This window comes from Heterocephalus glaber, unplaced genomic scaffold (assembly GCF_053883595.1).
Source record: "Heterocephalus glaber isolate CG9 unplaced genomic scaffold, H.glaber_assembly_v1.0 deba00000331, whole genome shotgun sequence".
NCBI classification, from domain to species: domain Eukaryota; kingdom Metazoa; phylum Chordata; class Mammalia; order Rodentia; family Bathyergidae; genus Heterocephalus; species Heterocephalus glaber.
The window spans coordinates 1,115,626-1,138,898 of record NW_028258142.1 but is presented as its reverse complement, the minus strand read 5'-3'; the positions used below and the strand labels follow the sequence as shown (position 1 = coordinate 1,138,898).

The following is a 23,273-nucleotide window of genomic DNA, read 5'->3' as shown; positions in this document are numbered from 1 at the left end:
CTCTCCCTCTCCTTTCTCTTCCCTCCCCTCCTCTGCTCCACCTCTCTCTCCTGAAAATTGACCCAAAGGCCTTTGCACTGAGCTCCATCTCCAGCCCTTTTTGATTTTTTTTTTTAATTTTGAGTCAGAGTCTTGCTAAGTTGCCCTGCCTGAGCTCAAACTTGGGATCCTTCTGCCTCAGCCTCCCAGAGTGCTGAGATTACGGGCATTCACAACCATGCCCAGCCTTTTCATTCTTTTAATCAGCAGCTATTTGAGTTAGGAGATATGCCTTCAGGATAGCACTGGGATAAAACAGCTACTGGTTTCTTGGAGCTTCCAGTTCAGCAGAGGAGCTAAAGATACAGACATTGTGAGCACTAATGTCCTCCATGTGCAGAAAAGGACAGAGATACAGTCATAGCAGCACAATGTGGTTCTATCATAGCATCTTATATTGGCTGTCAGTGTACATTAGATACACATTTTATATATTATATATGGCTTGTTTGTGATATTGGGGATTGATTTCAAGGCCTTCACACTAAGCTACATGCCCTGGTCTTTTTTATTTTTTATTTGGAGACAAGGTCTCACTAAACTGGTCAGGCTAGGATAATTTCCAGTCCTCCTGTCTCAGCCTCCCAGGGTGCTGGGATTACAGACCTGAATCACCACACTCAGCTTTATGATATAACTTTTATATGATACATAGTATATAGATCTCGTAGTTCACTCTGTTACTGTCTATTGTGATTTTGCTAATAATTTAACTTCATTTTCATCATTTATAACCCTAATGATTTGGATCTTCTAGTTAAAAATTTCTCTGTATTTGATGTTTTCTACTTTTGTAAATGCTCTTAATAAAAGTTTATTATAGGGCTGGGGATTTAGCTCAGTGGTTTCACCGCCTGCTGCACAAGCGCAAGGACCCTAGTTCGATCCCCAGTACCCCTCCCCCAAAATAAAGTTTATTATACATTAGAATGTTATATAAAAATGTAACCATCTAGGGATTTAGGAGTTTATGTTTTGACATGATAAGACTCTATCATGCAATAATTATGCCTAATCCTAATTTGATTTTGTAATTAGGAAGGAAATTACCTTGACAGAATGTGTCCGTGTATACACAGCAGAAAGAGAAGCCCTCTGGGCAATCTCGAGCTAAACAAAGGGAACCTTCTGAACAGGTCCAAGCTTCCAAAAGGTCCTTACAGTGCACCAGTACATTTAATTTAACTCTTCCTAAGTGTGGCTATGTTTCACATATAAATATCTTACCCTGATTACTTTCTAAAATTGTTTAGGAGCTGGATGTGATGATATACACCTGTGATCCTAGCTACTAGCAGAAGTTATCATGAGTTCAAGGCCAGCTTGGGCAGCTAGCCAGACTTCATCTTAAAACAACAACAAAAACCAAAACCATGACAAACTAAAATGTTCAGTAATAGGAAAAATAATGTCTAGAAAAGGTGCAGCCAAGAACATTTAAATCAAGGCCCTTGTGTTAAGTTTCATTTTTAAATCCTTGCAAAATCTTGCTCATCTTATCTCATTTTCATTTGTATATTTTTGGTAAAGTATATATTGAAAATATGTTATGGCAAGCTTCTTTGAGTGACCCAGTTCTATCCTGCATGTGATACTTATACAGCTAAGGGGGTTTTGGTTGCTCTGTCATAATTTATGTTGAAGCACTGTGTATAGCCTTCAAGTCACACAGATTCTGTTCTTGGGCCTGGTTAACATGTGGGTGCATCCCTCCATCAGTGCTGCTCCAGTTGTTCAGCATGTTCACATACGCTGATAGACATGCTGGCTGTGACTGTATCACTTCTCATTGCTCTGTATCAATTGGCTGGCCAAAACTATTTGCATTCTTGCTTTCTTGCTAGCAGCTGCATTCATATATTTCAATTCCTTTTCCTTTATTGTATAAATGAATGGAAATGAATAAATGAGTTGCTGATACTACCAACAGTAAATATAGTTCTCATGACTGTATTATGTTTGAGACATCATGGAAATAAGTGGAGTAATTGGATCAAAGCGGCTATCATTTAGCTTTTATTATTTGAACCTATCTAGCTGACATTGTATTCAGTTTTGAAGAAAAAGAATCAGAGTGAAATATATGAACTGAAACACCTTCTGCCATTGTGTCTAGAAGCTGAGATACAATTGTAGATCTTATATTCCTTTTAACTCTGAAATTGACTGTACTCTTGCTTGACACCTATTGGGTGTGACCAGTTGAGAAAATGCTCACAGCATGCTCTCCAGACTACTACACTTGGGCTCACAGCCAGGTGGCTTACACCTGGGCATCTTGGAAAGAGTACCAGTTATTTATTTTACCACCACATGTTCTCAGCTGGTAAGGACTGGCATCTACCTCAAGGTTTTCATCTCTGCATGTGGCTCTCGTATGTATCCCATGTAGGATCCAATGAGATATACATACTTAGGTTCAGGAGACCCACCCAGAGGCCATGTGAAGCCATAGAGTCAGGATGCCTTTCATTCTGCACAACTTGGGCAGCTCAGAAGCATCTCAGCCCATGCAGCTACTTCCTTCATATAAGATAAATTTACTAAAGAAAAATTATCAATTAAAACAAATATTTTATGCTGGCGGGGCTGTGGGGAAAGAGGAACCCTGCTCCACTGCTGGTGGGAGTATAGACAGGTGCAAGCACTGTGGAAATCAGTATGGAGATACCTCAAAGAACTAGGACTGGAAGTCCCATTTGACCCCGCTATTTCCCTGCTGGGGATCTTCCCCAGAGAATTAAAAGAATCATACCACAGCGATATATGTGCACCCATATTCATAGCAGCACAGTTTGTGATAGCTAAAACTTGGAAACAGCCCCAATGCCCATCAACTGGAGACTGGATAAAGAAAATGTGGTTTTTTAATAAAATGGAGTACTACTCAGCCATCAAAAATGAGAAATTAGAGACATTTATAGCTAAGTGGATGCACATTGAGGCAATACTCTTAAGTGAAATAAATAGGACACACATGTATAATAAATACCAAATAGTTTCTCTAGTGTGAGAAACTGAAAATGTAAATAAGGACTAAAATGTATTATAGGTAATGTGAAATAGGAAGAAAAGGGGTGAAGGGGAGGGAAGTAGGAAGGGGTAGGAGAAAGGAAAGAAAGGAATGGAATTAATATGAGAAAATGGAAAAATGGAAACAAAATCTTTTTAAGTAGGGAGGGATGGAGGGGTTGAACTGAAGGCTGGGCAAGGGTGAAAAATAAGAACCAAGAGAGACTATGTAAAGGTGCAAATTTCCAATGATGAATGTCATTATATTGTATACCTAAAATGTACCAATGATTAGAATGAACAGTCGATAATGCAAAATAGGAAGAAAAGGTCCAAAGGGGTAGGGGTAGTGGGAGGGGCAGGGGAAAGGAAAGAAGGGAAAGGAAAAATGCTGAGAAATGGAAAAAATGGAAATAAAGCCTTTGTAAATAGGGAAGGGTGGAGGGGGTGAAGGGAGGGCTAGGAATGGGGAAAAAATAAGAACCAAGATGCATCATGTAAAGGTACAGGTTCCCAATGAGAAATGTAAATGTGTTGTATACCTACAATGTACCAATAAAAGAATTTAAGTAATAAAAATAAAACAGCAAATATTTTATATAACAATATTTAGATAATCTCACAGCTTCTTTAGTGTGTGAACATAAGCAAGTTATATATATGAATAATGAAGGTTAACAGTTTTTATGCAGAAACATATAAAAAGTTAGTATTTGTCACCAGGCTAATGATTGTGTAACAAGCCAGTCCTGCAAACATAACTTTGGACTTCCTATCGACTGTGACTCTAAGCAGCTCATTATTACAGTGTGATGACTGTTCACAGCATTACTGATCATCAGACGGTGTCAGCAGCCATAACCTTTGGCCTGCCCTGTGGATATTAATATGTTGTTATGTTTAAATTCTAAGTGTGCTCTCTGAAATCTCATCTTTAAGAAACTACCCTACAGAAATAAGATTTGATAGGTGCATTTTTTAGTAACAACAAATATTATAAACCAGAGTCAGAAATAAATGGAGGGAAGTGGACATGACCCACAGTATGAGAGATATCACTGTGGTGATTGGATGGTTCTGGGTCTTGACTACCATGCTTCTTATACTAATCTACATGTATGATAACATGGCTGAGAACTACATATATGCACACATTGTGCCATTATTAGATTATTGATTTGACATATAAAATCTAACTAGTAGGGGAAACGAGGTGAAGAGACAAGGAACAGCTCTGTGTAACTTTCTATGAACCTGTAATTATTTCAGAATCAAAAGGAAAAGCTTAGATCGGCTTGGATAAGAGTTTTGACAGAGGGAAAATAGTCATTGTGAAAGGTAAGCTGGATTTTCAACTTGATTGGCTTTAAAGGCACCCAGGGGATTGAGTGAGTCATGGAAGTGTGAACTTAGGCACTATATTTGGTCCCTGGCCTCTTCCTCTTGGTGCAGTTTCACTGCTGTGCTTCCTGTCCACCATGAATTAAGCAGCTTTTCTCTTCCATGCCCTTGACCACAATGTTTCTGCCTTGAAATCAATTTATCATGGATTGAATCCTCTGAAACCTTAAGCCAAATAAATCTCTCCTGCTTTAAGTTGTGCATGTTGGGTAAATCTCAGTTACAAAAAGCTGACAAACACAATCATATTTCTTTTCAGTTTAATATTTTTCCTTTAACTAGAATGTGTCCTATATAAAGCATATTTTATCTCTTTGTCATCAGTTCATTGATTACACTCGAGAACTGTAATTACCTAATGAGTTTCTGGCATTTCACATACTCAAAAGTACAGTCATTCCCCTCCCAGATTTCCAGCATGACAAATGTGGTACCTACCAGGCTGTGCTTCTGTGAAGACTGAGGGGATAAAATAATATAGGGAAGAAGCTAGTGAATAAGAAGCTAGTGAATAAGCATGACGACTTTTAGAGATGAATGTCCAATTATATATATTGGCTAGAAGGTCTGTATAAGTTTAGGCATCTTTGTTGGGTGGATGAGAGAACATGTCCTAGGGAAAGGAACCCCTGCTGTGGATATCACATCTTCTCAGGGATTTGTGAGTTGTATAATAAAAGTAGTAGCTCATATTGGCCAAGCACAGTTATTCATTTCAAAAGTTTTTTTACTTCTTTGATCAGGGTCTAAATTTTTGTAGTCAGGCTGGGGATTTAGCTCAATGGTTTCGGCCCCTGCTATGCAAGCTCAAGGAGCCGAGTTCAATCCCCAGTACCAAAAAAAAAGGGGAGACTTCTTTAAAATAGAATTGCTATACCTTACCTATATTTTGGGCTGAGGATTTAGCTCAGTGATTCCGCTGCCTGCCTCGAAAGCACAAGGTCCTGAGTTCAATCCCCAGTACCAAAAAAATAAAATAAAATAAATTTTTGTAATCATCCTTTTCTTAGCCATTTTCCACCTAAAAGGTTTAGCTGTAGAATAATGAATGCTCTATGGTTCACATTTATTTTAATATGAAGAGCTTAAATGTTGTGATTGTTTTTCTTGAAAATGTAAAAACCTATTAAAGCTGGGTGTGGTGGTACACACCTGTCATCTCAGCACTCTGGAGGGTGAGGCAGGAAGATCATCGTGAGTTCAGGTCCAGCCTGAACTACATAGCAAGACCCTGTCTAAACAAAATAAAAATAAGAATAAAAATTAAAACCCGTTCAAATGTAAGGCAACATGTATTAGACAAAACCCAAAAGCTCATTTGAAAAGTCCAAGATGGTGGAGTTGACGTAGGCAGCAGTGTATACCTGTTCCATGACTAGGAATTGAGACAGCTAGAAAGCAGTTACTCAATACAAGGAAAGAGAAGGGAACCGGGAATCGTGAGAGAGTTGGCAGGAAAGCTCAGAATTGTGGCAAGACAGAAAGTCAACATAGACAAAAAAGAAAATTCTCTGCAACCCCAACCCCAACCTGCTGTGGGGAGGGGAACCCAACTCAGCCTGCACAAGGCAAGCCCAGAGAGGGTGGGCAACCCCAGTGAGGGGAGACAGTCATAGGAGATAGTTATAGAGAGGGGGACGGCTCATTGCAGACCTACTGAGAAGTTTAAGTAGTGGAGAACTCAGATGTAGAGGGTACCTTGGTTAACAGTACATCCTTCTGTAGTGAGGAGTGAAGCCCATCTGGAGTAGAATCTAGCCTGACAGATTGCTTTGTTCCCCTCTAGCACAAAACTCGGTGGAATTTTTGCTTTCCCCACCTGCCTAAGTATGTACTTAATAAAATGCTTCTGCTTGGATCCTTGCCATAATCTGGGTACATAAAGGGACCTCTGGAGCACTTAAGTCACCTCACTCGCCCATATGGCACAGAGCTATTTCAGCACAGCAGTGGCTTGGAGTGCACAAAAGGACACAAATAAGCACTAAAAGCCTCAGGGGTTAATACAGCCCCCAAGGCAGACAGTGTACCATTGACTAGGCCAGCAAGAAAAGCAGGGCAAAGGTCAGCATTCATATAGCAATGGACTGCACATGGTTGTGGAAACACAACAAATCCTAGGTAGACCCATTATCATTCTAATTCTATAGGTTCTGGAAAGAAAACTCATCCAAATATCTCAGCATGGAGGAATTTTTTTGACTTTCTTTCCATTCTTTTCTTTTTTCATTTTTTTCTTTTTTCCTTTGTTCTTTTCCTGTTTTATCTGATTTCATGTATTTTTTAATTCTTTAATTGGAATTTTTACTTAATTGCTTTTTTCTTGTTCCCATATCTTCCTTTTCTTTTTAAATCTTGTTTATGATTTTTCCCTTTCCCACCTCTACCATTTTTATTTTTACTGTATTATTACTTTTAACCTTTATTAAACATTTAGCTTTTTCATTTACTGTATATTATTATTGTTACTTTCTTTTCTCTTACTAGAGGTATAGTTGTTCCTTTTAATTGGTTTTTACTGAATTTTGTCTTTGTGTGGTTGTCATGACAGAAGTGTGTTTTTTCTGAGTGGTACTGGGTATCAGGCCTTCAAAAGAAGGCTGCACATTAAGCGGACTCTGACCTAAAAGTGAGAGAGATGGTCATCCCAACAAATGTGTAAATCTCACAAACAACATGACTCCTCTATAGGTCCACAACTCATCAGTAAATGAATGCAAAAATATTGAAATGGATGAAATACCAAAGAATTCAAAAGACTGGCTTTTAAAATCATTAGTGACTTCAAAGAGGACACAAATGTACAGCTAAATGAATTAAGGAAATCAAGGCAGGATATGAAGGAGTTCAATAAACAAATTCTGAAGAACCACCAAGCAAAAAATCCTAGAAATGGAAAGCACGATAAGTCAAATCAAAATTCAGTGGAAAGCCTCACTAAAAGACTAGATCAAACAGAAGACAGAATTTCAGGGCTTGAAGATAAGGTTGATGAATTATCATACTCAGATAGAACTAAAAAAATTATGAACAAATATTAAATAAAACTTACGTATTTTTACTGTAGCAGAGGGTGCTCAGGTTCAGACTAAAGGCATAGAAAATTCATTTTGAGAAGTAAACTTCTCAAATCTTGGAGAAGATGTGGTAATATAGATACAGGAGACATTTAGAACCCCAAACAGGCATGACCAAAAAAGAAACTCCCCATGTTATATTATAATTTAAATGCCCACCATAGAAACTAAGGAAAGAATATTGAAAGCTGCAAGAGAGAAACACCAAGTCACCTATATAAGTAAATAAATCAAAGTAACTATAGAATCTCTAAAGGCCAGGGTTACGTGGAGCAATGTATTCCAAGTCCTGAAAGAAAATAACTGCCAACCTAGATGGCTATATCTAGCAGAGGTATTCTTCAAAAACAAAGGAGAAATAAAGATAAGCATAAACTAAAGAAATCTATGACTATGTAGCCAGCATTGCAGAAGATACTTAATTGAATCGTACGCTCAGAAGAGGAAGAATAGATAAGCTATTGAGAATAGGGAAAGAATCAAACACTAGAAAACAGCAAAATGATAGGAATTAGTACATACCTTTCCATAATAACTCTGAATGTAAATGGCCTTAATTCTCCAATTAAAAGACATGGACTGCCTGTAAAAACAAGACCCAGCACTTTACTTCCCCCAAAAACACACTACCTTGCATAGACATACAGACTGAAAATGAAAGGATGGAAAATAATATTCCATGCTAATAAAATCCAAAAGCAAGCAGGAGTAACCATACTCTTATCTGACAAGGCAGACTTTAAGACAAAATTAGTCAGAAGAGATAAAGGCACACATTTTGGTAAAAGGAGCAATCCACCAAGAAGGTATAACATTTGTAAATATATGTACTGAACATTGGTGTGCCCAATTTCATAAAACACTACTTGACATAAAGGGACATGTAGGTCCAAATACAATAATAGTGAGTGATATCAGACTTCACTCTCACCAATAGATAGCTCATCCAGACAAAAAAATTAACAAATAACCATCAGAGTTAAAAGTACACTACAGATCGATAGACATATCAGACATCTGTATATTTTGGATGGATAATATGGATATATATTGGAGGAGCACTCCACCCATCAACTATAGAATACACATTTTTATGAGCTCTAAAATAGATCGTAGTATTTTAGGCCATAAAGCAAGTCTTAACAAATACAAAATATTGAAGTAATATTTTGCATCTTATCAGATCTCTGTGGAGTGAAACTAGAAACCAACACCAAGAGAAGATGTACAAACACATGAAGATTGAAATTTTCACTTTTGAACAATCTGTGGGTCATTGAATAAATCCAGGGGAAAATTTTAAAATTCCTAGAATCAAGTGAAAATGGAAACAAAACATAACTGAGACTCTAGGGGACAACCAAGGGTGTTCTAAAAAAGAAGTTTATGTCTATGAGTCCCTACCTCACAAAATCAGTTTTCAAATAGCCTAAGGATGCATTTCAAAGTCTTAGAAAAACAAGGCAAACCTAAACACAAGCAAAAAAATAATAAATATTAGGCTGAAATTAATAAAATAGAGATTAAAAAAACAGTAGAAAGGAGCAACAAAACAGAGTTAGTTCTTTGAAAAGATAACAATTCATTAGCTAAGTTAACCCAAAGAAAGAGAAAACTGTAATCAGTAAAATTAAGAGCTGCAAAAGCAGTGTTTACAACAGACGCCACTGAAATCCAGAGGATCATTAGGGAATATATTGAATACCTGTATTCCAATAAATTAGAGAATCAGCCAGAAATAGGTGCATTTCTAGATACACGTTACCTACCAGAAGTGAGCCAAGAGGATATTTTTAAAACCTAAAACAGACAATAGCAAGCAATGAGGTTTAACAGTAATAAAAAGACTCTCAACAAAGAAAAGCCTGGGATGACATGGATTCACTCCTGAATTTTACCAGATCTTTGAAGAAGAACTAATACCAGTGCTCCTGAAATTGTTCCCTTAAATAGAAAGGAAAAGAATCCTTCCAAGATCAGCCTGTGAGACCAATATCACCCTGATAACAAAACACAAGGCCCAACAACAACAAGATGAACACTATAGATGAACATAGATCCAAAATCCTTAATAAATACTTGTAACCCAAATTAAACAACACATTATAAAGATTATACACCATGATCAAGTTGGCTTCATTCCAAGGATTCAGGGAATGGTTGACATAAATCAGTAAATATAATATACCATGTAAATACAATGAAGAATAAAAATCACATGGTCATCTTGATGTATAAACAGCCTTTGCCAAATTCAGTGTCCCTTCATATTAAATTCAGTGTCACTTCATATTAAGAAACTAGGTATTGAAGGACCATACTTAAGTATAATAAAGGTTATATTATGACCGATCTGTAGTCAACATTATCCTAAATTGGGGAAAAACAAAGTGTTTCCTCTAAAATCAGGAAAGAGACCAGGATGTCCACTCTCATCACCCCTGTTCAGTATAGTACTCAGATTTTAGCCAGATTACTTAGACAAGACAATGAAATAAAAGGATACAAATAGCAAAAGAAAAGGTCAAATATTCCTTATTTGCAGATAAGATCCTATACTTAGAAGACTCTGTTGACTCCAAAAGATTTTTAGAAGTGATAAACATTCAATAATGTGGCAGGATACAAAATCAACATTAAAAATTCAGTAGCTTTTTTTTATACCAGTAGGAAATTAGCTAAGAAATCATGAGATCAGTTCCATTCACAATGGATTTTTTAAAAAGAAAAGAAAAACCTTTAGGAATCAAAGAGGTGAAAGATCTCTACAATAAAAATTACAAGAAGCAGCACAGTTTGTGATAGCCAAAACTTAGAAATAGCCCAATTGCCCATCAACTGGAGACTGGATAAAGAAAATATGATTTTTCTATAAAATAGAATACTACTCAGCCATAAAGAATGAGAAATTAGAGACATTTATAGCTAAATGGAGGCACATTGAGGCCATACTCTTAAGTGAAATAAATAGGACACATATGTGTAAATACCGAATAGTTTCTGGTGTGAGAATCTGAAAGTGTAAATAAGGACTAAAAGGTAAAATAGATAATGTGAAATAGTAAGAAAAGGGGCAGAGGGGTAGGGAAAGGGAAAGAAGGGAATGGAATTAATATGAGAAAATGAAAAAAAATATTTGTACATAGGGAGTGACGGAGGGGTTGAAGGGGAGGGCAGGGGAATGGGGGAAAATATAAGAACCAAGATAGATTATGTAAAGGTGCAGATTCCCAGTGATGAATGTCATTATATTGTATACCTAAAATGTACCAATAAAATTAATAATATAAAAAAATAAAAATTGAGAGAAATTGAAGGCACTAAAAGATGGAAAGACTTCACATGTTTGTAGATCAGCACAATATTGTTAAAATGGCCTATTACCAGAACTGATCTGAAAATTCAGTGCAATCCCCATCAGAATTCTAGTGAAATTCTTTACATGTCACTAGAAATAAAAAGTCCCAAAACTCATATGGCATCATACCCAGAATAGCCAAAGCAATCCTGAGCAAAAAGAGCAAGGATAGAAGATTCACTATAATCAATCTCAAATAATACTACCAAGCCAAAATAACAAAAATAGCATGGAAGTAGCACAGAAATACATGGGTAGACTGTTAAAATAGAAAATACAGAAATAAATCGACACAACTGCAGCTATCTGATTCTTGACAAAGGAGCTGAAAACATACATTGGAGAAAAGATAGCACTTTTAACAAATGCTGCCTGGGAAACTGAAGATCCATATGGAGAAGATTGAAACTAGATCCCTGTCTCTCAACCTGTACAAAAAGAAATTCAGAATGGATCAACATATCTAGTTAATGAAAGGTGAAAACACAGGGGAATACCTGAAGCCATGGGCACAGGCAAAGACTTCCTAAGAGTCCAAGAATATAGGAAATAATATCAAAATTCAACAAATAGTAGTACATCACTTTACAGAGTTTCTGTGTAGCAAATGAAACAGAGTGAAGAGACAGTTTAGAGAGTGTGAGAAAGTCTTTGCCACCTATTCTTCTGACAGGACTAATACCTAAAGAAGTTTTTAAAATTAATACCAGAGGAAAAAAACCCACTAATAAGCCGTGTCAGTAAATGGGTAAATAAACTGAATAGACACTTCATAAAAGAAGTATAAATCACCAATAAGTATATGAACAAAGTTCAACAATTTTAATATTTTAGGGAAATGGAAATCAAAACTACATTTAGATTCCATATCATCCCAGTCATCAGGAATACACACAAAAAACAACAGCAATAAATGTTGGAAAGGATGCCAGGAAAAAGAAACTCTTCTACACTGGTGGGAATATAAATTAGTACAGCCACTATGGAAATCTGTGTAAAAATGAAATATCATGTGATGGCCAGGATGTAGCTCAGTGATGCCACTGCCTGCCTCTCAAACGCAAGGTCCCAAGTTGGACCTCCGGTACAAAAAAAAAAAAAAAATCATGTGATGCATCTATACCACTCCTTACTACATATACAAAGGAATTAAAGTCAATTTAGTGTAGATAGACCTTCATATACATGTTTATTTTGAAACAGTGTACAATTTCCAAGACATGAATCCAGCCTAAATGCCAAAAAATGGATGAATGGATAGTGAAAATACGGTAAACACAATGGAATAGTTTTCAGCCATAAAGAAAAAATATATAGGCAGGAGAATGGATGGAACCTGGAGATCATCCTGTTATATGAAATAAGCCAGACCTCTACAAGTATTGCATGTTTTCTCTAACATATAGACTCTAGCAACAACAAAATGGCATGATATAAAGGAGACTAGAGGGAGAGAGGAGGTAAGGGGAGTGGTGGGATTGTAGTGGATAAGGGGAGAGGTGAGGTGGGAGGACGAGGGTGTATATCATCAAAATGTGTTATATATGTATATGAAAATACTAAAAATTTAAGAAAATTTTAAAAATAAAAATTCAGTTTTTTGGGAATGATTCATCTCTTTCCTAAAAAGCTTAATTGATTTAAGTCTTGAACAAAGCTTTCAGTTTTTTCCACAAATACTAGCACAGCATGTAAATTTAGTTATTAGCAAACATCAGATCAAGGCAGTTCAGGTAGAAGACAAAACTTTAATCAAAGGGCCTGAGTTCTTATCTCAGTAAGTTATTACCAATGTGACAATTCACTATTATTTTTTTTTTTGGTACTGGGGATTGAACTCGGGACCTTGCACTTGCGAGGCAGACAGCAGAACCACTGAGCTAAATCCCTAGCCAATTCATTATTTTCTTGTACCTTCTTTACTTAAACATAAAGTGGGGGATAATGTTTTCTCTGCTGTACTGAACCACGTTGCTGTGAGATCCCCATTTTTTAAAGCACTATGACATACTAAATTAAAATCCTTAGTACTTTTAACTATAAAATACTATTAAAATGTCAGTGGTTTCTTCGTATGTCGTACCACTATGAAGTCCCATTGTTTGAAGCTGTAAGGGATAAAGGGAATGATAAGTTATCACCTGTGACATAAGTGAAAGATATACAGATGATATAACAGCATTGTTACCAGAAATATCAAAACAGGTATAATGTGCTCTGCAAAGGGTTATGAATACAATACATCCTTTCCCAACCTTTGGGGCTAGACCTTGCTCCTGAGCCCTGGATCTTCATGTACAGATGCTCTTCAACTTGCCAAGGGATTACAGTCCTATCCCAATAATACTGTTAACAATGCACTCAATACACCTAACCTACCAACAACATAACTTGGTAACAGTAACACTCTACAATGCTGGGTGTTTCCCCTTGTGAAAAGAGCTAAGTTAAAACTTCAGAGTATGATTTCTACTTAATTTGTATCTCTTTCTCACCATCTTATAGTCAAAAAATTATAAGTCTAACCAACATAAGTTAGGGACTATGTCTATGACTGTTGCCCTCTCTGTTCATTTGCCCTGTGGTCACTAGGTCACCAATTCCTGAAGCAAACTTGCCGTCTTTATTTTGTCATCTTCCCCTGAACATGTCTACTTTCTTGTTGCCATTTATTACTGACAACTAGTGGCTGAGCAGAGGCAGTAAGTCAAGCATGCTCCTAGACCTGTTGAATACCTCCAAGTTCACTTCTGAGGTTCAGTAGGTTCTCTTTCAACACACTAAAGATTTCATGAATTCACCTCTTTCTTACTATCTCTTAATCTTACTTCTATAAAACCCCTTGCCTAGATCTTTCTATCAGCCCCATGCAGTGGTGGACCCTACAGGAAAGACCATACACCTTTCCTAACATGGGGAGAGGAGACGGTGAGTACAGCCCTTGTCATGTCAGGAGGAGAGCTTTCCTTGGTATCCTGACATGACATAGGCTGTCTTCTTCTTGTACATACCTGTCTGCTCTCCAGTCCTGTGTCCCTTCCTTCCACTAATTACAGTATATCTGAATTCTCAGAACTAGGCAATTCCTAGAGCTGTGTCCCATGATCATCACTGGGTAAAATCCTATCTTTTGAGTCCAGATTCATGGCCCCTCTCTGGAGCAGTCCTGCCTCCCCAAACATTTCCTGCTAGTTTTTCTTTAGCCATAGATCTTGAGAGAATAAACTTCCTCTCCTGTTCTTTGTGTTTTAGGCACTTAATGCATTATCATATTCTTTTTTCTATTTTACAAACAAGCTGAGGCATGGAGAGTTTGAAGCAATTCTATGAAGTAACACAGCTCATGGATTACCGGCAGAATTTGGACCCAGGCCATCTGCCTCCAATTCCTATGTGTAGTGATGCCTTTTAATGAATCTTGGTCAGAGTAATATTACATGAATTCAGAGTAATTTAAAATTCATGTTAATATGAGTATTTGAGAACTGTGACCACATGTTGAGGACAGTGATGACCAAGGCATTGAGCAGTTCAGAAAGAGCAGCTCTAGGCTTCATTGTGCACATTTTCCATTCTAAGCAGTGTTTTATTTAATGGTGTAAACAGTGGAGAGTCTCTGATGGTTTTTAAGCCAAGGACCAAATGAAGTGATTTTAGTTTTAGGAATATAGCACTGGTGAGAAACAGATTAGAGATTAAACAGTTCAAGAGACTGAAAGAGTCATAAATCAGGAAAAGAGTTGAAGAGGGCAGGACCAAGGAGTTCCAAAATAGAAGCCTGAGAGGGATCCATGTATACTACGTTTTTAAGGTAGAATTGAGAGATTTCAAAGTTGATTCAGTGAAGAAATCCAAGGAAAGGAAACAGGATATGTGATGACAGCAATGGCAGTAGTATCTGTGGTGAGAGGAAGTCTGTCCTCCCTCTGCCATTTTCTGGTGGCCTTAAGTCTGAGTGGTGAGGGACTTGCCCTTCTTGGGCACCGCTCTGTGGGGGGAGCATAGTGAATCAGGATGCTGCCAGCTGGAGAGGTGCACAATGTTGAGAGAAAAGGGGCTAAAAATGTGAGTTGTGCATGGGTGGCCATGAAGTGTGCATGTCTAGCACCACAGAAAAGTTCCTTGGAGGCAGCCAGACTTGGGCCACAAGGCAGTGCACACAGCCCTTTGGCCTTGTGAGATGGCATGTCTCCAGTCTGAGTTAACTTTGTAGTGGCAGTGAGAAAGACAGTGCAAGGGGCTCCATGGAAAGCCAGTATTATTTATTTTTTTTAGGGGTTTTGGTATTTATATAGGTTGTCTAAAATCCTAAAGAATTGCTCATTCTTGATATGTGGTATATCAGTGTTAATTGTAATATTCCTTTAACTTTACTGCACATATGAAATGGCTCATCATACAAAATTAGGTTGAAGGAGTGGCATTAATCACACCATTTACAAACTGCATAGAATATAGCAAACTTCCTTTACTTGCTAAAATTATTATGCTGCACACTGAATATCAGAGAAAAAAATCTGAAAACTCATAAGTCATGTCATGTAATCTGGTAAGATATTCATAATTTACATAATATTTTTAAGTGAAATTTTTTTAAAACCTCATTGGACACACAACAGGTTAACTTTATTCTATTATAAATTAACAAAATTTCAATATCTTTTGACGGTAATAATAGAAGTCATATTTCATTAGATACTTTATATAAGCCATTCACAGGACTTCCCTATTTTGTTTGGAAGGTTGATTGTTGCTATGTTATTTATTATAACCTCATATTTTAAATTAATGTTAAGGAATTTTAAATAAATATTCTACTTTTTAAATGAAAATGTCATAAACTACTCATACAAATTTGTCTCTTTTCCATTCACATTTATGAAACTGAGGAGGCATCTATTCAGTGCGTATAGACCACAGCCATTTTAAAGGGTCTGTACATAACTCTGTAAAACATATAAAACCAACAAACATCCCCAATAGTAGCAACTCTTTGGAATTTATAAAACTGTAATATATTTGTTGTAAGAGTCTTTATCAAAACAGTGTCTAAATAATGTGAAATGTAGACTTTCTTTTTTCCAGAACTGGGGATTGACCTCAAGGCCTTTGCATTGAGCTGTATCCCCTCTTCCCCCAGCCCCTTTTATTTTGAGACGGACTTTTCTTTTAAAGTGGGTTCTAGTGGTAGTCTGTGAATCAGTGGCCTTTTCTTACTCTGAATACAAATCCTAACCATGAGATCAATAGATATTTTCAGTATCATATGTGGCAAAGAAAAAAAGAAGTTAGTATTATTTGGGTGTTTTGTGAGTGTTTAAAAAGACTAACTTCCATTGCATTTGATTGCTGGAGATGTTGTGCATGTTTACACTTGCCACTACTTCAGAGATCAGTTCTTGGAGACAACTGCAGAACCCTCCAGGGAAGTCAGGATTCAAGCACAGTGTATTGCAGCACATTATATTCATGTTCGTAGGGAGGTTAAACTTTCCTATGTAGCTTTACTTCTATGAAACCAGGTAAGCAAGTTTATGCATCTGTTATATGTGTATTTGTAAACTAAGTGTGATGTATGATATATGGCCTAGCTTTACTGGCGATCCCGGTAAATAACCCTTTTGATGATTCTGCTGTGGTCTGCTGAGGAGCAAGCATAAAATAAGCACACCTTGTTAGCTCTCCTTTAGCTCAACTAAGGAAACTATCCTCTTTCACAAATTTCCTGTCATTCCAAATTTTATGAATATGTGCAAAGAGTTAAATACATCTGGAGTATGTTACTTCAAGTAAAAATAAGTTTTCAAAATAGATTTTCTTAAAACTGATAAGTACCAATTCAGGGATAGTTGATGTCTTTCTGAAGACATCTGTATTGTAATTATGGAGCTGATGACTCAGTTTTCTAGTTTTAAGCCTGCCTCTTTCAGAACAGGCAAAAGTTTCATTTGTACCAAATAACAGATCTAAGTTGCAAAGGAAAGCCTAGACCAGTGATGGCAAACCTTTTAAAGTTTTCGGTGATAACAGCCTGCTGCAGCACACGTGCCATAGGTTCACCACCACCAGCCTACACTTTCTTCGTATAACTAGAGCCCGAACCATTGTTAAAAGTTGTTAATAGGGGAGCTTTACTGCTAAGAAGAAAACTTCTCACTCTTGCTTCTCACTCAAGGTGGGAGTGGTAGCAAAGAACATTCTGCAGGTGCTTTGTGTCTCAGCATGCTGGCCTTGCTGCACAAAGGTCTGAAGAGCAACATCAGGAATATAAAGCAGTATGGCCTTTCTTACATTGCCTGGATTAACTGGTGTTATTGCCTTTATTTTAGGAACTCTTACCCAGAATGAGATGATATTTAAGCGGCTCCATCTGGGCACTGTTTCCTATGGAACTGACACAATGGATGAGATTCAGAACCATCTCCTGAATTCCTACTTACAGGTATGTAGATTTACCTCCAAATGTGCACTTCTCTCTGGAGCATCTAACACTTGAACTAAACTGAGTCTGTTATGTGATAATCTGTAAATTAACAATCTTCTTTGATTATTTCTTTGATTTGATTATTTTATTATTGTGTTGCCTGTCATCAATTCTAAGTCAAGCAGCTCTGAATGAGCATTTCTATGTCAGTGTAGTTGTAGAAGGCATAATGGGCCTAAATCATTTATTCATACTGTTTTCTTACTGAATAATTTGTAAATATTTACTGTGTTAACAGTATTTTGAAGGATATTCAGGGTTTTTTTTCTTGGTACCGTGGATCAAACTCAGGACCTTGCATTTTTAAGGCAGGCGGCGGCACCACTGAGCTAAATCCCCAGCCTGGTCCAAGGATATTCAGTTTAATAATATATCAGTATGTTTCCGAATGCCTTTTTTCTGTAATTAATAAAATTTTCTTAAAATTTTAAAGGTAAATTTTTTCATCTTTTTCAGTAAGCAAAATAGATACCACAGTACTATGAGTCATCATATATCTGTTACTTAACTTGAGTAGTATTTATTGATGCATGACTGATTTTGTTTTCACTATAACAATTCTCTTTTTATTTTGAAGTGAAGCTCAAATATCATTTTATCTTTATTTATTATGTGTCCCTAATCAATAAAAACTTTTTTAAAAGAATTATTGCCTCACAAGAGCCATCTAAGATTATAAGAACCAGAATTACTTGCTTGCAACCTGAGGATACAGCCTAGATGTCAGGTCCTCTTCAGAAGAGACAGATAGGCACTCTTTACAGTCCATCCCTGGCTCTGGCTCATTCTCCCATTCTGTGCCCTTGATGTTAGTCATGTTATGGCCTTTGTGCATGCATATACTATGTTTCAATCAAATTGAGGGTTTATGTGGCACTGACCCCATATAGTGTTTATATCTCATTGATTTAGATTTCTTTTTACCTGTCATAATTTGAAAATTGATTTAATATAATTAAATGTAGCAATTCAAGGAAATTTATTTAAAATGCCAGGTACAAGATTGTAGTTTGTGTCAGAAATTGTTACTTTCTCAAGCTGCTTTTCTGCCTTTTTGTTGGTTTGCTTTGAATACTGTACAATAGTCCATGTCATATGGAATAAAGCCCCAACCTTCAAAGGTGTAGTTAGTTCATCTGGGTGTTCACAGTTTAGGTCTCAGAGGGCCACACCTCTGATGTATTTACATCAGTTTGCCTCAGGCAGGATTTTGCAATAGGAGACCGAATTGCACTTTTCCTTTGCAGTCTTTATACTTTTGACAGAATTCAAGCATTGGATTCAGTTATCAGTAGTACGTTCAGGTTTTTTCTGTAAACCTCTTCTGTTTATGCTAGTCTAGCATAAGCATTACTCTTGAGATGTTGTCAAGTGAAAATCTTAGATATATATTTATTGTATGTAATGTTTTACATACTTAAGTATACATGTACACACAAACATACAACCACATACAAAACTAAACATCTTAATCATTTGGATGTAATTTATTTAGATACAGGTATTTTGATCATGGCTAGTTGGAGTCCTATATGCCTCACTTATCTGTATGTCAGATTCTTTTCCTGTGATTGGGAAGGTTTCTGCCATTAGTTCTGTGAACAGTTTTTTTATACTATTTGTACTTTCTCCTGTTTTTTTTCATGGACTCCTGTCAGTCTTATGTTATTCTTCTTTGTGTCATCTAGCAGCTGCTAGATCAATATCTCATGGTCCCTTACTATTTTCAAGAAATATCTTTTCATGTCACTAACCACAATCCTGTCCTCTATATCTGATATTCTGTCTTCACATTGGCTCATTCTGCTGTGAATATTTTCAGTAGAGGTTTTAATCGCCTGAATATGTGGTTGAATCTGTTTTGTGGATTGCATTTATTTCCTATGTTAGGCATTCATTGTTTCTATTTCTTTCCTATGCTGGGCATTCATGGCTTCCATCATGGTCCTGAGATCATCTATTTTTTTTATCTGTTTCTGTTCTAGAGTCTCTAATCATATCTTTCATTCTGCTCACCATCTTTGTACTTATCTGGGGAATTATTTGTTTTGAATTTTTCTAGAGCCTCATTCATCTATTTTGTTACTTCCCATACTATCAGTTCAGGGTGTCCAGATGGTTGATTATCAGATTTTTCCACCTCATTGCCCCCAGAATTTGCCTTTGGTGAGCTGGAAGTCTGGGTTTGTGCCTTGTTTAGGTGTCTTCTCATTTCTATTTTTGTTGTTGGTGCAGTTTTTGGTTTAATTCCTGTGTTGATACTTCAATATCGTTTATTGTGAGTATCTTTATTGGTTGTATTTAGAACCCTTACAGAATGATTCCTTCTCAGAGGTGTCTTCCAGGTATAGCTGGACTTTAGGTTTTGAGTCTCTAATGACTCTTAGGCAATCTCGTTTTCAGTATACCAGGAAGGACAACTGTATACCAGGAAGGATCAATCACGATACCTTAGCCCAAGTGATACACTCAGCATCAACAATAGCATCAAACACAGCTTAGAAAATGACAATTTGTGGTAGCTATTAATCTGTCACCTTTAACTGCATGAACTAGATCAAAATCAAGGACAAGCCCAAAATATGTTTGTAGTAAGTAAACCCTTCAATATAGCAAATTTACACTTTGGGATGAGGACATAGAAGGAGCTGCGGAGAGAGGGATAGAGCAATAGAAGGAGAGCAAAAAGTTAGAAGTTAGGCTAGAGGACACAGGAAGATCACACAAACTTTGGAAAACTGTTGAAGACAAGGAAAAGACAGAGTGAAGGAACAAAGACAAGAACAGAACAGTCTAATAGCAATAGGGAAACTAAAAACTGTATTCACCTTCCTACAAAAATAATGACAATTGAGAGAATGAAAGAGGGAGAAAAATATCTGAAATAGGACAGGAACGAGAACAAAAAGGGAGAGAAATGAAAAAGAAGAAGGGAGAGAGAGAGAAAAAAAGCCCTCCTTCAGGGTCTGTCTCTGCTGTCATAATACACAATGTGAGCAGCATTGTGCAAATCTAAGTTGATTAGTTTCAGCAAGTGAGCCGTAATCCACTGAGCTTCAGACTGATTTCTGGCTGCAAGGCCCAAGTTGAGCTCCCTGACCTCCTTCAGGATTAAACTCTGCAAGGTCCTACTGCTGGTTTCAGCTGCCTTTCCCCTGAAGCAAGTCTGGGTTCCAGTGGGAGGTGCTGAGCCCACCAACATACCAACCACAGTGGAGCAGTGCACCCTTATTGCAAAGATATTTTTCACTCTCCCAGTGCACTTCAGTTTTCCTCAAGGAGCCTCAAAGAGGCCCTCTCTCTGTTGTTCACTTCTGCTCTATATTCTGGAGTTCATAGCTGTGGCCTTTATAGCCCCGAGCACCTCTGTAATGTGGATCCAGATACCAGGTCCGGGGCCACATGGCCTTCTGCAGTGATGGTGCTGGGTGTTGGGGCGGCAGGAGGAGGAGCTGGGTCCTCCCTGTGAGGGTACCGGAGCCAGATACAGGTATTTTGTAATCTAGAATATTATTATTTTCAAATTACCTTTTTTTTGTTTTGGTCTGGTACCTGGGATCGAACTCAGGACCTTGCAGTTGCGAGGCAGGCACAGCGCCACTGAGCTAAATCCCCAGCCCAAAAAAGTTTTGTTTTATTTTGTTTTGTTTTTTCCTGGTACAGGGGGTGAACTCAGGACCTTGTGCTTGCCAGGCAGGTCTGGTGCCACTGAGCTACATTATCTTTTGTGGTGATGGGGATCATACCTAGAGCCTTACCCATGATAGGCAAGCACTGAACCACTGAGCCATAATTCCAGCCATAGAATATTTATTAATGGAAGAAAAATCTAAAACAAGAAAAAGGAATAAAGCTTTCCTTCTAGGAATCTGTGTCTAGATTAAAGTAATTCTCGGTAATAATGTTTTTAAACACATTTTTTATTGCATTTACATGATCCACAGATTAGATTATTATACCTCCAAATAAGTTATTTTACTAAGAAAAACTTAAAAGGAGAAAAAATGAAGAATTATTATGTGGAAATAACAAATATTTAATATTTATATCAAAGAGGATTTTAAAGATCATTTTTGTTTTTTGTTTTTTTTCGGTACTGGGGATCAAACTCGGGACCTTGTGCTTGCAAGCCAGGCGGTTGGAACCACTGAGCTAAATATTCGGCCCTAAAGATCATTTTTACTAAAAGCTGTCTGTCAGCTGGTCAGACAATACTTTGTATGTGAAATTGATGTCACTCATTGTTTGTGTTCTGTTTTATTATTAAGATGACAATAATCCACTGTTGTGTAGCACAGATCTTTTATAACCTGATTATATTTTCCCACTGGAAGCATTTGGTGTTAGAGGGCATAGTCTTTAATGGAATCTATGTGAAATTAAATTATGCAAGCATCAGTAAGCATAACATAATTCAGAAGGTGAAAGTGGCTGAGCTTTCAAACACCAAGGAGTGGTGACAATGTGAGCTGAGTACAGATACAGGGCTGCTGGGCTGCTGAGAGCAGCCCCAGCCCAGCATTAGGCACTACTGTGATTTGATGGGTAGAGGACTCATGGTTCAGTGGTTCTGTACCCCAATCCAAACACCAGACCGTGGTTTCTAAGGAATATCCTGAGCTCACTGACGTTACTGAGAAAAGTGTGGGCAGTCCTGTCCAGCTCAGGGCAATGTTAGGAGAGGAATAGCTAAAATCACCACATTGGAAGTGATAATTCACTCACACATAGCCTAATCTGATGACAAGACTCTGATTTAGGACTGGGCCATTTTCCTCTGAAAGCACCCACTAATGGGTCTAATTATTGTTAGCTACAAAACCTGACCATCCCAATTCAGAGACTGTTACAAGCTGTATGTTAGTAAGGGAAGATTCTTAAAAATTCTGTTTTGCTTTTAGCTTTATCCTATTTTATTTACAGGATTTTTTCAGAAAACTGAAAGCCTTGTGAGCATACCATTCCATTTTGTTCTTTAACTGACTGTTTTTAGAAGGAGTGAATAAACAGGAATTATTGAGGACTCAACAAGTCAAAGTTGTAGTTGAAGTGAATAAAATAAAAGGAGATTGTTAGTTTTAAGTATGTTAACAAATATTTTGGTATATTTGACAACCTGGAAATATCCGAGCATTTTATATAATTTAAGACCAAAAAGTAAATCTTATTAATGAGTGCTGTGTAGGTCATAGAATCAAATCAAATCACATTTTTTATTCCTTGCTTATCATAGTTTATAAAATAATATAGATTGATAGTTCCTGGGTAAACCGCCTAGTTCTTGATCTCTAATTTTTTGTGACATTCCCTGCTTTAAAGATTCATACTCAAGCAAGTGGAAACAACTCCAGTTCTACACCACCAAGAAGAGCCCAATCTTTAGCTCCCAAAGTTAGGAAAAGTGTCAGCAGTCGGATCCATGAAGCAGTGAAAGCCATTGCTCTTTGTCATAATGTGACCCCTGTATATGAGGCTCGGGCTGGCATCACTGGGGAAACTGAATTTGCTGAAGCAGACCAAGACTTCAGTGACGAGAACCGCACCTACCAAGCATCCAGCCCTGATGAGGTGAGTCACACCCCTTAAAGAATCTGGTTTCATGGGCCCAGGATTTAGCTCAGTGGTTCCAGCACTTGCCTCGCAAGCAAAAGGTCTCAAGTTCAATCCCCGGTACCAAAAAAAAAAAAAGAAAAGAATCTGGTTTCAGAATTTATTTTTCAGAGTGCAAAGCTGTGATCTTCGTGCTTTTCACTTGGGCTCAGTGGGCATGAGGACTTACACTGTAGTGCATAGAGTGAAGGGACTGTGTCCCAGCCAGACTTCCAGAGCCTGCTCTTCCTGAAGATCAGAAACCATCTGCTCCTTCTAACATGTGGCCTTCTTGCATCACTCGGGCCCTTTA

General features: G+C 37.4%; 1 protein-coding gene across 8 annotated transcripts in view; it reads left to right on the top strand.

Moving 5' to 3' along the window:
* Atp9b (ATPase phospholipid transporting 9B) overlaps positions 1-23,273 on the top strand; it is a 305,926-nt gene that overhangs the window by 213,453 nt on the left and 69,200 nt on the right. For 7 of the 8 annotated variants that reach the window (XM_087188815.1, XM_087188832.1, XM_004861921.3 and 4 more), the window contains exons 14-15: positions 17,217-17,329; positions 22,691-22,939. In XM_087188815.1, the coding sequence (XP_087044941.1) occupies positions 17,217-17,329; positions 22,691-22,939 (362 nt within the window). The remainder of the gene's footprint in view (positions 1-17,216; positions 17,330-22,690; positions 22,940-23,273) is intronic. The other variant, XM_087188837.1, reaches the window with a different exon arrangement.